General features: G+C 32.8%; 2 protein-coding genes across 6 annotated transcripts in view; one reads left to right on the top strand and one right to left on the bottom strand.

Annotated features, from left to right (window-relative positions):
* The window catches only part of LOC105207541, an 82,426-nt gene extending 79,611 nt beyond the window's left edge, over nucleotides 1-2,815 (top strand). For 2 of the 3 annotated variants that reach the window (XM_026136305.2, XM_026136306.2), the window contains 2 exons: nucleotides 792-1,019; nucleotides 1,329-2,815. In XM_026136305.2, the coding sequence (XP_025992090.2) occupies nucleotides 792-1,019; nucleotides 1,329-1,996 (896 nt within the window). In that variant the 3' untranslated portion in view covers nucleotides 1,997-2,815. Of the gene's footprint in view, nucleotides 1-791; nucleotides 1,020-1,328 lie in introns of those variants that run through there. The other variant, XR_005574915.1, reaches the window with a different exon arrangement.
* Nucleotides 2,816-3,592: 777 nt separating this feature from the next.
* On the bottom strand, nucleotides 3,593-12,079 carry LOC105207540. 3 transcript variants are annotated; one of them, XM_026136308.2, is made up of 7 exons: nucleotides 11,950-12,079; nucleotides 11,572-11,713; nucleotides 11,460-11,493; nucleotides 11,124-11,252; nucleotides 10,146-10,363; nucleotides 5,474-10,055; nucleotides 3,593-5,391 (listed from the first exon to the last, which is right to left on the bottom strand). In XM_026136308.2, exons 4-7 carry the CDS (start codon nucleotides 11,133-11,135, stop codon nucleotides 5,380-5,382), a joined length of 4,824 nt encoding a protein of 1,607 aa, XP_025992093.1. In that variant the 5' UTR covers nucleotides 11,136-11,252; nucleotides 11,460-11,493; nucleotides 11,572-11,713; nucleotides 11,950-12,079; the 3' UTR covers nucleotides 3,593-5,379. The 3 variants fall into 3 exon arrangements, with proteins under 3 accessions (XP_025992093.1, XP_039305747.1, XP_011175371.1); XM_039449813.1 differs by lacking the exon at nucleotides 11,460-11,493; XM_011177069.3 differs by lacking the exons at nucleotides 11,124-11,252; nucleotides 11,460-11,493; nucleotides 11,572-11,713; nucleotides 11,950-12,079 and adding an exon at nucleotides 10,801-11,104.
* Nucleotides 12,080-12,921: the final 842 nt, after the last annotated feature.

Here is a 12,921-nt window from a genome sequence, read left to right on the forward strand (position 1 = left end):
ATGTTGAACGTTTTGGCTGTGTCATTAAATCGATGCAACAGTCTTCGGGGGGTCGTCCTCGTTTTCTGTCACTAACACTGCATCGTGGCACGATATTGTAACATTGCGATTACTTATTTTGTACTCGTTTAGATTTTTCATTATCTCATCCATGAAGATGTTGAAAAGGAGCGGAGAATTCTCTGCCGTCTACCGCTTTCCACTAAAATTGGTTCAGTAAACTCTCAATTAATTCTAGCTTGTACTTTATTTGCCCTGATATATTTTCTATTACCTGGATTAGATCGTGGAGTACTCGTCTATTATAAAGGTGCACATACCGTATCCTTCAACTATACGCGACCGAATGCTTTGTGTAGGCTGGTTTGTTGTATTCTATTGATTTTTCTGTTATTTGCTTTGCCATATGACGAAAACAGCATCTGTGCAGGATTTTTCCCATCTGAAACCCTGCTCATCTGGATAAAAAGGAATTGGATATCCGTCTGCATATTATATCAGAATAATTTGCGCTTTTTGTTCAATTATAAAATTTATGCTTACGAGAAGTAAATGTAAAATTATTTGGATTTGATTCATGTTGCGATACATAATCGTTTCTGAATTGATATATACATATATATACATAGGGGAAGAGAGAAATTATTATTATATATAACATTATATAGGCTTCGCATTTTGATAAATGTGATTTATATTTCATATGTGATTTATATTTCAGCTCTCGCATTTCCTATGATTCATCCACATATTTAATATATGCTTATTCTGCTTATATTACCATCAATTAGGGGTCGCCTCGGCGCTTCGAGTCCACATGGGCTACATCGCCGGTTTAGTACCCGGCGCGAAAGCTGCCTCTACTTGCCAGGTGAATGCCCAAGGCACTCAGTCGCCTCATACGCGATGCGGTTCAGGGCCAATAATTAGCATTACTAGTGAGGAAGACCGTAGGTTGAGCCTAGGATTACGTCGCACGGAAAGTAGCGAGCCTAAAGTAAATTTCAGCTTACCGCCACGTAAGTGATCTAAATTCAATATATATTATTTTAATTAAATACGAATATTATTTTAAACATCTCTGTCTTTACAGAAATATTAATTACATCATAATTTTGCCGCTTTCGTAAATTCATGCAATTCGTTTATTATATTCCATATTTAATTTTATTTCTATACAAAATATCGTTTTCCCTCTCTCTCTCTCAAAAAAGAAAGAAAGGAAATATACTGTTCTAAGGGTCTTATTTATTGCATAATAAATTTATAAAAATGTTCTCAAGAGAAAACTTTGAAATTCTACCATTGCGATGTTAAAAATGTTTCAGAGACAAGCACCAGTCAATCATCTTCTCGAGAAAAGATACGCGGCTCGCCACGGTTTCCTCATCGCATAATCCCGGCAAATAGTTTAAATGCCATTATACAAAGTACATCAGTTACGAGACCACATCGTTGGCACTCGATGGACGATGCGATGAAACCAAAGGTTACCCAAACAACGTCTCGCGGCTCGAGCAGTTCCAATTCCGAAGTATGGACAAACGAGATTAAGGTTCCTTTCAGCAAGTTGGCCAATACTGTCAGAGTCAAGAAACCACCGGATTCCTTAGCTCTGACTGTCGCCATGACTGTGGACTCGAAGATGAGTCCAGTCGATACAAGACTGGGCAGTGATCTGAGGAAATTGTTCAGAGAGAACGACAGCGAAGAGATCAGTCCCGCCGAACAGGAACTGAAGACGATGCGATCAAGCTCGTCGTCCTCGTCGTCTCTGAAGATAATCGGTGCCACTAACGACTTCGTACCCTTAAAGAACGATTCCACCCCAGAAACTCGACACGATACCGTTCGGAATTTCCATCAAGAATCGAGACCTCGTCCAACGAGCCCAGTGATCTCGGTGGTCGACACAGGGGAGGAATCGAACGCTAATGTTGACAGTAACGTCGGTACTACTTCCTGCGAGGAGAAAAAACCGACTTCTGCAACGTAAAATATTGTGCACGTGATGTTAACAATTTTGTCTAAGTGATATAAAGTTTATTAAAGTTTAAAAGAGAGAAAAGATATATCAGGAAGAAAATTAACTACGTTGATTTTTTCGTGTTCCACTCGCAACACCTAGCATTTTGAAATCCTTCCGAAAATGGGACGGCGATTCCATCAAAATTGCTAATCACCATAGCCACTTAGACAATCTAAAACAAATTGAAAATCTCTATTTAGATGTTTCGTGTGATAGAGACGAAGGCAGATTATCATGCAGCGTGATAAGAAATAATTAAAGTAATTAGGGGCGCGTGGCGCGTGGATTAGAACTTTCTCAACAGAGTCTGTATGCAATACATTATACATATAATAACAATAAAATATAGCATATATTAAGTAGCTTTAAATTTCAAAACCCGGGTAGATCTTCCAATAGTCAATTCACGAACCAACGTTAATAGTAATGTTGTTTATTAATTAATAATGTTATAATTGATTATTTATTAAACGTTATATGATTCATTAGTGTCGAAAATGTGCAGTGGAACGCTATAAAATCGACATTGTCAATGCAATATAGATTACCAAAGGGAGAAGACAATATAGACATTCGGCTCAACTTGATGCGAGAGTTGACTTTATTCGTGCTCAAATCAATAAGCAGAATAGTGCGTCATGATTGTACGGAGGTTCCACAAAGTGGCGTGCGTGTAAATATATAAGTTTTTTTGTTTGCGCGTAATATCCAAATGCGAGGCTCATGGACCAGTCGCAATGTAATCTCAAACATGTGTGTTCGCTAGTAACTGTGCCAAAAAAAAAAGAAAAAAAAGAGAAGAAAAGTAAATTTTAAGACCCGTAAGAGTATAGTACGTTTGTCTTGAAGAATTATAAAAGGGACCAATGCTTATGATATCCTTTTCTATATTTTTTTTCACGACGGAATGAGTTCAGTAATCTCTTGGCCCTGATATAAATTGTATCGTAAAAAATGTTACTTTTAAAAGTACACTGGTTTTATCTTGTCTGTTAACGATCAAGAATAACGGAGATTAAAATGTGTACCTTCAATATCCTGCAAAATACTTGATTTCCCGTACAGTACAAAAATTTTTTCAGAGATGTATCAGAAATATTTCAAATTAAAAGATAAAATACTTTAGAAAGGTTTCGAAACACATCTGCAACGTTTCAAACATGTTGGGATAACAAAATATCCGCGAGTCTTGCACTTGAAACCTTGCAGAAATATTGCTGAAATATTTAGTGAAAAAAAATTAATAAAATCTTTCTAAAAATCTTGTTAAAGTATTGCGGTTCGTAATATGAATATAATAAAATTAAACATTATTTAAATTTAAAGTATTTCAGAAATAAAAATCATATTTACATTTATTAATATTTTAATTCAGAAGTAAAAATTACATTCACATTTATTATATTAATCAGATTGCACATAATATCTAAATAAAAAAGTCGAAAAAAATACTAATTGTATTTTATATACAATTTGTATTGTAATCTTTTAATGCTTATAATTTTTTAAACATAATAAATTAATTTAAACAATATTTCTGAAATACTTGAAATTTAACGTTACTATAATTTTTCTGAAATATTTAATAAGAATGCATAATATAAGAAAATAATATTTTATTTGCATAATATTCTTGTACTCCTAGATAAACTTGGCATACGCTGCGGGCAGACTTAAAAAATTTTTACTCGGCCAGTCAACGAAAACAACAAAGTAAATTTTCTGCTTAGGTATGTTAACTATATTCAAGCTGAAAATTTGCCCGATTTTATAAAATCCAGTTTGAAAATTTACTGCATATGATTGATTTCAGAAACATTTCTATTGCAATATTGATCATATCAGAAAGTTTTAGAATATACAAAGGTGTAGTCATATACGAAATGTTGCAACATTTCGTATATGACATTTTGCCAAAGTTGCACATAAAATGTAGGAAGTTGAAATCTTTCTGAAAGCTCTTTACAACAATTGGTGCTGTATGGGCCATAATCGATTATGCATTCATCGGATCTGTTTGAAGATAGAATACTTCCGTAACTTTAAGTATTTCAGAGAAGACAAACTGTGTAAATACCCTTACGGGACTGCAAAGTGTTCAGTGCCCCAAAACCTTTTCTCTAGTACCTGCGCTCATGTGCAATGAAAATATATCCGCTCGAAAAGTAAAGAGATTTAAAATAAGAGTGCCACGTTTTGTTTGTAACATGCGTGAACACGTGTTGAAACGTACCGATATTTTCATGCCACCGAGTATAAACGTATATACGTATAAATATGTAGATAAGACAAGTGGCGAGGACATATTCCCGCAAAAAAGTTTCCTTCCGATGTCTTGCTATCCGATTGGTTTCGTAACTCGGATATCTTGATGTGTCAATCAATAAAAAAAAAAAATTATCGATTAAACAATAATCAGCATTGTCTGTGCAAATAAAAATGATGTAATAAAGAACTATATATATTCTATCCATTTTTATTATATTGAACGTTATTAATATCCATCCCACAATTCTTCAATAAATAACAAATAATGCGATAGATATTCAACTAACATAAGAACTTTGTTTCTATTTTTACATGCCATAAATCAGAATATTTAACTAACAAGTAACATAATTGCAATACAAAAAAATCACGAATGTTGCAAAAAATACTTACATTACAAAAATATTTACATTATCTTATAATACCTTATATAAATTAACACATTTTGAATTGATACTTACGTGCGATAAATGTGAATTATTATAATTTAATTTCAATTTGTTTGAAACAAATTTATAGCAAATATTAATATAAATTATATTTGAAAAATATGTTAAGTAATACCTTGTATAAATATTTATATTAAGTATTTATAATATATATTTTTCAAATATAAATTATATATTAATTTTGCAAACATTAACATTTTGCGTAAAGTATTAAAAGTAGAACATACATTATACAAAATTGATTTTTTATATAATTTTTAAATAACAGAAATACATGTACATTTTTTACAAGAAAAAAAATGAATTTAAACTTTTACTACTATTCGTCGAATTTACTATTATCTAATTGGCTATATATTGCCGTTTTGCTCATACCATTATATGCTAACAAATAAATCGTGTTCTATCAGTTTGCGTGGATGATATTACATAAAAAAGTCATGTATTACAAAGTACATGTAATAGCAAAAAATAGATCTAATGCTTCACTGATGTAATATTTAGGAATAATAATGAAGGGATGAACGCACAAATATACAGAGGAACGAGTATAAAGTAAGATTAATAAAGCCATTATATTACAGCACTGTTTTTTTCCACATATCTTCCTTTCATACATTTCATCCTTTGTAGCTAAATTGCCGCCTGAAACAATCAACGTTCACTTTTAATAGTTATGAAATCAATAACGCCACTTTTGATAGTTGTGATAAATTTCATTACTTACATTAATTTTATCTAGGATCGTTTCCGTCGGTTTATCCTGTTTCGCAGTCTCCTTTGAATCATCTTTGATAATATTTGGCTTATCCTCCTCCGTGTTAGTCTTTTTCTCTAAAGCATTTCTCGCCTCTATTCTCTTACGATTCAGGAAAGCCATGCCATGCACTCTCAGATGTTTATCTACCGCAGCTTTATCTTCGAAAACTGCCATACAGACGTAGCATTGATTAGCCACCGTTGTTCTCCCTTCCGTCTGCAAGTCGCCGTCAATATCAGGAGCGTAAGAGGGATTTTGAGTCATATAAGTAGCAGGATCTTCTATGCCATGAAAAGCTTTAAGATGCATTTGCAAGCTGGGTGCAACTACAAAGTTTTCGCCGCATTCCAGGCATATTAGGTAACGGCCTTTCAGTCGATGATTCGCAGCGATGTGCTCTCTCAGATCAGACATATCAACGCATCGTTGACCGCATTTCTTGCATATAAAATTACCCTCGCCATCCTCTGCTGTCTCCTGTTCCACGCACAATCCTGCTGGCGGATTCGTATCTTTCAATTCTACATGCTTCTTCGGTGTCCATCGACGTTTTCTTTTGGCTGCAAATAAAGTACTGTCCGATTTTCGCTTTTTATTATTGATAAATTGCTTATAACCACCGTTAATAAAATCGAGCGACATCCGTGACAACTGCGGAGTGATTATCGCTACTTTGTACTCGTCTGAATGCTTTTCACGAAAGTGTGCTTGTGCCACCAACTGAGAAGTATTAATCCGTTCATTACATAAATGACATAGGTAATCAATATCCCCTTCCTCTTGGGTATGTGTTCCTATAGCGATACGTACTTTTGACTTATTAGCCATTCTTTGAGCGTAAGACTCGTTTGATTTGTTCGAGTCATTGACTGGCTCAATGGTTTCTCTACGTTCAAGTAAATGCTGTGGGATTCTGACAAGCGGAGGAGGTTTTGGAAAGGATACCATGTAGCGTGCATTACTTTCCTTCTGTATATTACACATTTCTGTATTAACGAATGGTTCAATGTCCGGTCTACATATTGTCATAAAGTCAACTATCTTTATACAGCTATCTGTGTTTGTTTCGGATGTAGAATTCGAAACCTTTTGATTGCCTTCTTCGAATTTATAACTTTTTGATTTTCGAACTTCAAAATGGCTAACAAATTCTTTATTCGAGGCGATTAGTGAATTTACATTCACCGTGTCTATTAATAAAGATTTTTCAGACTCGCACAAAGTCTTTGTCAATTCATTGTTATCTTTCTCAGACTCTACTGTGTGTACTGTCTCTTCGTTGCTGTTACCTAATTCCATTTCTTCAGTTTCGATTGTAACTTGTGGAGACGAAGAATTAGTTTTCTTTTTCGTTTCAGTTGAATGTTTTGCAATTGAGTCCTTAGGTTTGGATGATTTTAAATCATCTAAGGATCTCACGTTGATTTTTGGCAATACTCTTTTTTCTTCCGTATCAATTATTTGCGGATTTTTATCGATGACCTCATCGGTATTTGTAGACCACGTACATTCCATTTCCTGAGAGCCACGTTCGAATATTTCCGAACTAATAGTTCGAGTATTCACAATTCTAGGTAACATAGTACCATCCGTGCAAGGAGCCTCATTTGCAAGTGTGTCTTTAGAAACTGTAGTTACAAATTGTCGCATATCATTTTTTCCAACATTTAAAATTGTTGAAACATAAATTTCAAATGCTTTTTTGGTGAGGACTCTTGACAAAGGTTCTACATGATTCTCTCGTATGTGATTGTTCAGTAACGTTGTCACATGTTTGTTATCTGTAGTTGTCAAATTGCAAAAAGGACATTTAAACCATGCTACTTTTCGAATTCCAGGATATTTCTCCAAGTATGATATATAGTTTACACAACGCAAGATTACATTACTTAGTTTACATATTACCAGTCGTATTGGCTTTTGCTCCGTATGAGCCAGCTTAGAACAATGCGCCTCTGAGCAATGTTGTGCATATTCGTTATACGAGGAAAATACCCGGGAACAATTTTCGCAGCCGACCTTCGTCTTACTGTGCATGACAACAAAGTGTCTGGTTATCGACTCTAAATCCTTAAAACCATCTATTCCACAAATTTTACAAGTAAATACGTACTTTTTCGCTGTATGAAAACAAACCGTCCACGTGTGAATTTCTAAAGATGTAAAAGAATTAAATTTAGAGTTACAATCTGGACAAACATAAGGTTCATGCCTCTTGTGGAAATTTTGATGCGCGACATACCGTAGCACAGAACCTTGATGAGATCGACACTCGTGACAAACTTGTTTATAACAAGAACAATACGCATTTTCATTCTTAAGTAATTTTGAAAATCCAGCTACATATGATTTAGGTTTCATATATCTATTGCATGTTGTACATTTGTATTTTCGATTCACCTTCGTTTCCCACTCGTTTAATACCGGATCGTCGTTTCTCTTTTCCTGCACGTCTTGATCACATTTTTTGATGCATTCTTCTAATATGCATCGAAGAGTATTGACAGCTCTTAACTTTTCATTAAAAATGACGCTTGACTGAAAATTTAAAACTTGTTTCATTTCTTCAACAACACATTGCAAATGATTGAGTCGTTCTTTCAATTCCAAACCATTCATCTGATAAAACTCGTCAAACATTTCTCGTCTATATTTTACTATTACATCACACACCTCTCGGAAGCTTTCTCTTGTTATGCGATCTACTACTTTTATATCCATATAAAGTTCTCCATTGTCTTCCTTGATTAACGATATTGTTTCCAATATACATTTCGGAGTCGATGGAATAGTAGATGACATTAAATGCTGAGGTAATTCTTGTAATTTTGGCATAAATGCATTTTTCTTAACGTGCAAATCGCAGCTAGAACTGCTGGATAATTCAGAAGGAGATGGCGATGGTGTTAAAAGGGAAATATTGTTGTAAAGCAAAGTTGTTTGCTCTACACCAATATTTTCGACCTCCTTAGAATTAGCAGATGTTAACTTTGGCTTTGAAGTGTTATGTTCGGATGTTGATTGGTTCGTAATCTCTTTCGTGACGTTTTCCATAGTTAATAAATTAGAACTTTTTGGATCCTTCGTAATAGTTTTTGTACTTTTTATGAGATACTTCTTTCCGTTTCTTACTATAATTTTTCCAGTGAGTTCTTGTTTCTTGTTGTTGATATCACACATCTGTGTTGATGTATTAGAATCTGTACCACCGTTATCTATCAAACTGATTAAGTCTGTTTTGGTGGTTATTTCATTCTTATTATGAGCAATAACATTACTTGAATCCTGTCCAATAAAAACTACTTTCTTGTTGGAAATAAAATTAGATGGAAGTTGACTAATTATTGATACAATATTTTTTGGATCTTGGATATTACCTTGGATTAATACATTGGAATTATTATTTAGGCTTGACGTCTGGAGACTTTCCGAATAGGACTTGGTTATTTGACTCTTTTTAACAGGAAATGACATACCAATATTAACTGGAATGTCAGACATTTTACGAACGTTAGTTTTTGTAATAGGTTTACTGTGGTTATTTTTTGCATTTTTCTTGTTGCAAATTGCTGTTTTATATTCTTTCACAAAATTTTTATACGAAGGTTTAATAAGATTTTTAATAGAATCATTATCACCAGCTTTCACAGCATTTTTATTTGTTTCAAGTAAATTGCAATCGTTAACAGTTTTATTCGTCGTTTTGTTATTCATTCTGATCGTATTAGTTGAGGGACAATTTTTCATCTCTTGTACCGTCGTTTGTTTTTTTTGTTCATAATGCACTGGTATTTCAGGTTCCAAGCATTGTGAGGCAGGACCACAATCCACAAAAGTAATATCGTTCGGTATACATGGATTATCGTCATTTTCCAAAATATTTTTGTCCGAGATTACATCAGAAGAGTTATCTGTATTTTTATCCATGGAGTTATTATCAATAAATTCAATGTCTGGAGAGCTTTTGTTACTATGTATAGCATTAGAAATACTGAAATTTATAATCATATCTGCTGGCTTATCGAAAGTTTCGAATAATTCTCGACCCCGGTAATCGTCGACAATTTTATTGATCATATTGTCATTACTTTTGCCATTAACTAGCTTCCACCAATTATCTTGCAAGTTATGCATCTTTAGCCAATCTATAATATGTGTACGTAGCAAAAATGCCCGTTCCATAAGTGCCTCGCATAATATCTCAAATTCAGTACACCAATCGCTATTGCTCATGTCAACAGGCAAAGGTATTAACATTATATCAGCTATATTTATCGAGCTTAAGTTATGCATTTTCAAATGTTCGACAAATTGACACTGGTTGTAAAATACTCTTACAGCTCCCATCCTTTGGCTCTTGTGTAAACCTCTTTCTCGCAGATACGCACGTTTATCACAACTCTTGTGTATGCATATACAACATCTTTTACTCGTAGAACCTGTCTCAGTTATGTGAGTACATATTGTTTCAAAACAAATGTAACACCAAAGCCCTAAAATCCAACTGTGCCGTGTGTTATGATCTTCGAAACTGCTTTGAAAACGAAAACTGAAATAAAAATCACCCATATGTGCATTACAGTTATGCAAGAAATATGATAAAACTGTTGCATCTTAAGACACTCTATCACAAACTCACCAATCTTTGCACTGTTTGCACACATATAATGGACCAGATTCCACAATTTCTTCACTCACCAAAGATGGTGGTCGTTCTGTTGGTACGTAAGGTAAACAATGCTTACCAAACACAATATCCTGCATTTTATTGTGATATTTCATTCCCCATTTGTCGTAAATTCTACGATTCTTATGCAATTTTGGTCCAATACGTTGGAACCTCGAACTGTAACGCTCCTGAAAATAAAAATTGCCAGTCTTAAGTAAAGGATATTATATATTGTAAATCATAAATATATAAATTAATTTTAACATTCTTTCACTTGCTTATTTCAGCCTATTATTAATTTATGTTTTGTTCCATAAACATGATATAAATTATACTATCTAATGCATTTGATTAAGTATATCATGTTTTATTCATATCCATTTTGGAATATGGTTTCAAATGATTCTCGCGAGACATTTTATAATTATAAAATATAGACTGTTGCAACGGTTTAGAAAATGTGTTTGCAATAGCGCTATCTGCACTAGATTAGTCTTTCCCCCACATGTTATATCTATTAATCAACACCATAAATACACAGTACAAGTTTTACATTCACATATACAAGTTTTTCATTTGTAGAGTCTGAAACCAATTTGTCCCCGGCATGTAATTGATACTTTACCATAGATATCCGTTATTGCATGTCTGTTATATGAAATTTAATAAAATAATTAACGCATTGCTGCAAATCACAAAGCTATGCATCTTTCAGCCATGATGTGCCTTGAACCGCTAGCACTCCGTCGGTAAAATCATACATATGATAGAGCTGCCATAGTGGAAAATTTTGGAAACTATTGACGAGGCTTGGTTAACGCAATGATCTAGCGTTAACCAAGCCGCACCCAACATTTTATTAATGTCATCTTGTTAATATCAATCGCACGATACAACGATAACTTTTTCATTGTAACTTAGCATGATACAAAATATATAGTTCAATACCATTGTTTTCATAGGATGATGGTCACTGAGGATTTTTTTATAATGGTTGATTGTAGTTTATAATTATAAACAGTATGCCATCCCAGAATTGAAATAGATCCAGATAAAAATTCCTCCAATACAAAGAGCCTGTAATTTATATAAGAGAATATCATATATGTTTTTCACAATGCAAGCTATCACAGATGGATGCATGTGCTGTGATAAATCAATAAATCAAGACATATCAGGATGTAACATACATTTTTATGAATATAATTGTTTAAAAGCTCTACATTTTTGTAGTATCTATCATGCAATGACACTCATGTCAGAAAAGATAATAAAATATCATACCAGTGAGGAAATAGTATGCTATCTCTTGTCCACGCTGTGTACAATATTTTTACATATTTATTATTTGTATATAACAAAGAGGTAAGATAACTGAAAAAGAGCTAAAAATTACCTTCAATATATATGGAGTATTTGCATGATATACAGATAATTATGGAAACTACAAATATCTATGAATCTGGGATGTTCTACGCTTTCCTTGGATAACAAATCACCAGTAGTGATTTTCTCTCACTGTATAATCGCTGTAGTACCTAAAACAAAATAGATAATGTTTTATTTGTGTCCCACAACATGAATATGGGTTACAACATGTGAAATAAGTTTCAATAAGATGGATCACAAAGCAGTGAATGATAGCTCATATCCGTATATGCAAGAAATTCAAATAATTAATATTGAATGTAATCTCGACGTAATTTCCCTATTAAAGTTACATATAGATCTCATAATATCACAGCAAAGTATTAATATAAGGTGTAATTAATACCGTTTCACACACAAAATCTTGTGGCTTGCAACTGCACAGCTAACCTCACATTAATTCCTGACAGAGTGCGCTAGTCTCGAAAAACGCTGTGCGATCGTGAGGTAGAAGCAACAAAACTTGAAAGATATGATAATAAATTACACATGAGCAAATTAAGCATTTCATAAAAATTGAGTAACAGCTTTTAAGAACAATTTATCAAGTAGGGCCAAATACTGCCGTGACGCTCATTGTAAAAATTTTTCTCAGAATTTTTTATACAGTTTTTCAAAATTTCTGTATAATTTTATAACTTGTTAGAAAATATTCTGTTTTTTTTTTTTATACACATTAAAACACATTTTTAAAAATATTGAAAAAGTCTACATCTTTTCTCAGAATTCTTATAAATACTTTAAAATGTTTAAGATTTCTCATTGTATAATTTCTAATAAAATCTCATCAAATTTAAAAGATTTCAGGACATTTCAGAATTAGGTTTTAACATAAATATTAAAACAACAGTTATTTAAATAGTTTATTATATGTCATTTTTATAATTATTTTTTACTTTGACGCAAAACCAATATTTAACAAGAACCATTATTTAAAAATAACTCTTATTTAAATCATAAGATAGTAAATTATAACATCATATCCCAGCAAACAGAAAGTTACAGTTATGTATAATAAATAATAGTGGTAATTTCACACTCAACATTGTAACTGTTACATAATAAGTATGTTATATAACACTCATGTTACAACAGTAACTTTGTGTTAGGTAGCACTGCGTTTCAATATATATCATTAGGCTTATGCCCAATAAAATGCATCGTTAGAGTAACATTAAAAATTAAAATTCCCTTTTTTAATTGCACATATTTCATTTTTTAATAATATGAAATTCACAAATTAGTAATTTTTAGAAAAAAATAATAGATTTATTTACAATAAATTAAACAAATATATATTCTTAAAATTGTTAAAACC

This window comes from Solenopsis invicta, chromosome 5 (genome assembly GCF_016802725.1).
Source record: "Solenopsis invicta isolate M01_SB chromosome 5, UNIL_Sinv_3.0, whole genome shotgun sequence".
Classification (NCBI taxonomy): Eukaryota; Metazoa; Arthropoda; class Insecta; order Hymenoptera; family Formicidae; genus Solenopsis; species Solenopsis invicta.